This window comes from Cyprinodon variegatus, unplaced genomic scaffold (genome assembly GCF_000732505.1).
Source record: "Cyprinodon variegatus isolate N-32 unplaced genomic scaffold, C_variegatus-1.0 Scaffold1820, whole genome shotgun sequence".
Lineage (NCBI taxonomy): Eukaryota > Metazoa > Chordata > Actinopteri > Cyprinodontiformes > Cyprinodontidae > Cyprinodon > Cyprinodon variegatus.
The window spans coordinates 79,876-81,840 of NW_015152273.1; the positions used below are offsets into that span (position 1 = coordinate 79,876).

The 1,965-nt window shown below is 42.7% G+C and overlaps 1 protein-coding gene across 1 annotated transcript in view; it reads left to right on the forward strand.

The window, feature by feature from the left end:
* The window catches only part of LOC107104621 (GTP-binding protein 2-like), a 1,725-nt gene extending 959 nt beyond the window's left edge, over window positions 1-766 (forward strand). The window contains exons 2-3 of the mRNA XM_015404659.1: window positions 440-466; window positions 559-766. Coding sequence (XP_015260145.1) covers window positions 440-466; window positions 559-747 — 216 coding nt within the window. The 3' untranslated portion in view covers window positions 748-766. The remainder of the gene's footprint in view (window positions 1-439; window positions 467-558) is intronic.
* Window positions 767-1,965: the final 1,199 nt, after the last annotated feature.

Genomic DNA, 1,965 nt, shown 5'->3' on the forward strand with positions numbered 1-1,965 from the left:
GGCTATAGATGAATTTATTGGTTAGTTCATCCACTGACTGGGAAAAACCTGTGGATCATCTTCCCACAGCTGCTGATGCATAAGGAGACTTTTAATCATCATAGCATTAAAATCTGCTTATAGTTTTAGGTTTTAACCTGGCCCGATGGGCTGCTTGTCATCTGTGGCCCTACAGTAACGTACCCAGAAAGGTTGGAGCTAGCTGGTTGTGCTGCTGAGCAGGTCATCTCTGTGATAAACACAGAGATCCAGTGACCTGCCGGGGGCCACATGTGTTGCATCTTTTAAAACTGTTCTGACTCGGAGGATCAGTGCTGCTCTGCTTCCCTGTTCTGGATCATGGTGTTAAACAGCAGGCAGGTCCGTGTTGGCGTGTTCTGTGTTTGATCCATGTGCTGCTGAGGATTCTGACATGCTTTCTGTTTCTGCTTGTTTCCAGGCTGAGGAGGGAAACATAGAGTATAAGGTAGGGTTCATCTTTCTGCTTGGCAGAGCTGCTGTGACCAACTTTATCTGCTGGGGATTAAAGTAGCTCCGTTGTTTCTGCTGTTCTTACAGTTAAAGCTGGTTAACCCCACCCAGTACCGCTTTGAGCATCTGGCCACCCAGCTGAAGTGGCGTCTGCAGGAGGGCCGCGGCGAGGCCGTGTACCAGATCGGAGTAGAGGACAACGGCCTGCTGGTGGGTCTGACAGAGGCCGACATGAGGGGATCGCTGAAGACCCTGAAGAGGATGGCAGAGAAGTAGGTGACCTCAGGCGACCCTGTCTGCCTGGAAGGCATTAGGGCAAAATCTACAGTCCTGCAGATCAAGTATTAATGTCATTATGATCATCTCATGATGATTGATGACCCGCCTCAGCCAATCAGCATCAAGTATCTGCAAAAGCAGTTCCCTCCTCTGGAAACAGAGAATATGTGTTAATTAGTGATGGTGAGATGAAGCCTCATTGAACCGTCTGGGCTAATTGCTTCAACGATCCCCACAGTTCATGAAGCTTCATGTGAACATGTCACCACCTACTGGAGGAGGGCAGAACTACAGATAGTAAGATAATTGTGATTTATTTGCAATTGTTTTTCTTGTTTTTTTCCCATTTAAGTTCCTTTAAAATTGTTAATGATTGGTGTGTATAATAAATCTTTTGTACGTTTGTTTAGTGTATAAAGGTATTAGAAGAGAACAATCATTTAAGGTACACAGTTTTTCTGCCAGTTTTTTTTTTTATCCAATCTATATTTGTACTAGGACCAATCAATACAAATTAGTCACATTACCCAAAATACTTGTTAAATATTATCGTAACTTTCAAAAATCTAAGGTGGGTCTGGAACCAAACGCCTCAGGGCTGCAAGTCAATGTCTTACAGCCGACGACACTATCAATGGTTACTGCAATTTAGAGAGAAATACTACTTAAAACTAAAGTTCAGAGATGGGAGCTGTGTCAATAGAAAGATGATTATGCTGGGCAGACCTATAAGGGAGCCTTTACTTTGAGCACTTTGGTCTTTAGATGGGAGAATCCAGTCCAGCAGCCTTTAGAAGAACGGCAGCTCATCCCATCCAGTAAAGATAAGCATCACGGTATTATATAGAATAGAATACAATAGAATAGGATAATATAAAATACATTACAATATATCTGATTCTATAATTAAATATGTTGTGTTGTTTAAGGTGGCTGCATGTTGGATTAGCTCTGCTAGCTTCACTTTGATATTTTTTCTTTTACGAGAACGTCTGGTCTTGAACTGATATTTCTTCCTTTTTGGATACTTGTTATGATGCGTAACCACAGCAACCATGGAAAGTTGATTTTTTTACATCTTGAAGCAGCTCTATAACATCTATTCAGCCACACTCGTACCAGCTGAGTTGTAAAGGAGGTACCAGAGGTGCAGAGCAGGAGCCAGGAGACTAGAGAGGAAGAAGAAATAGAAGCCGTCTCTTCCATTGGTCATCA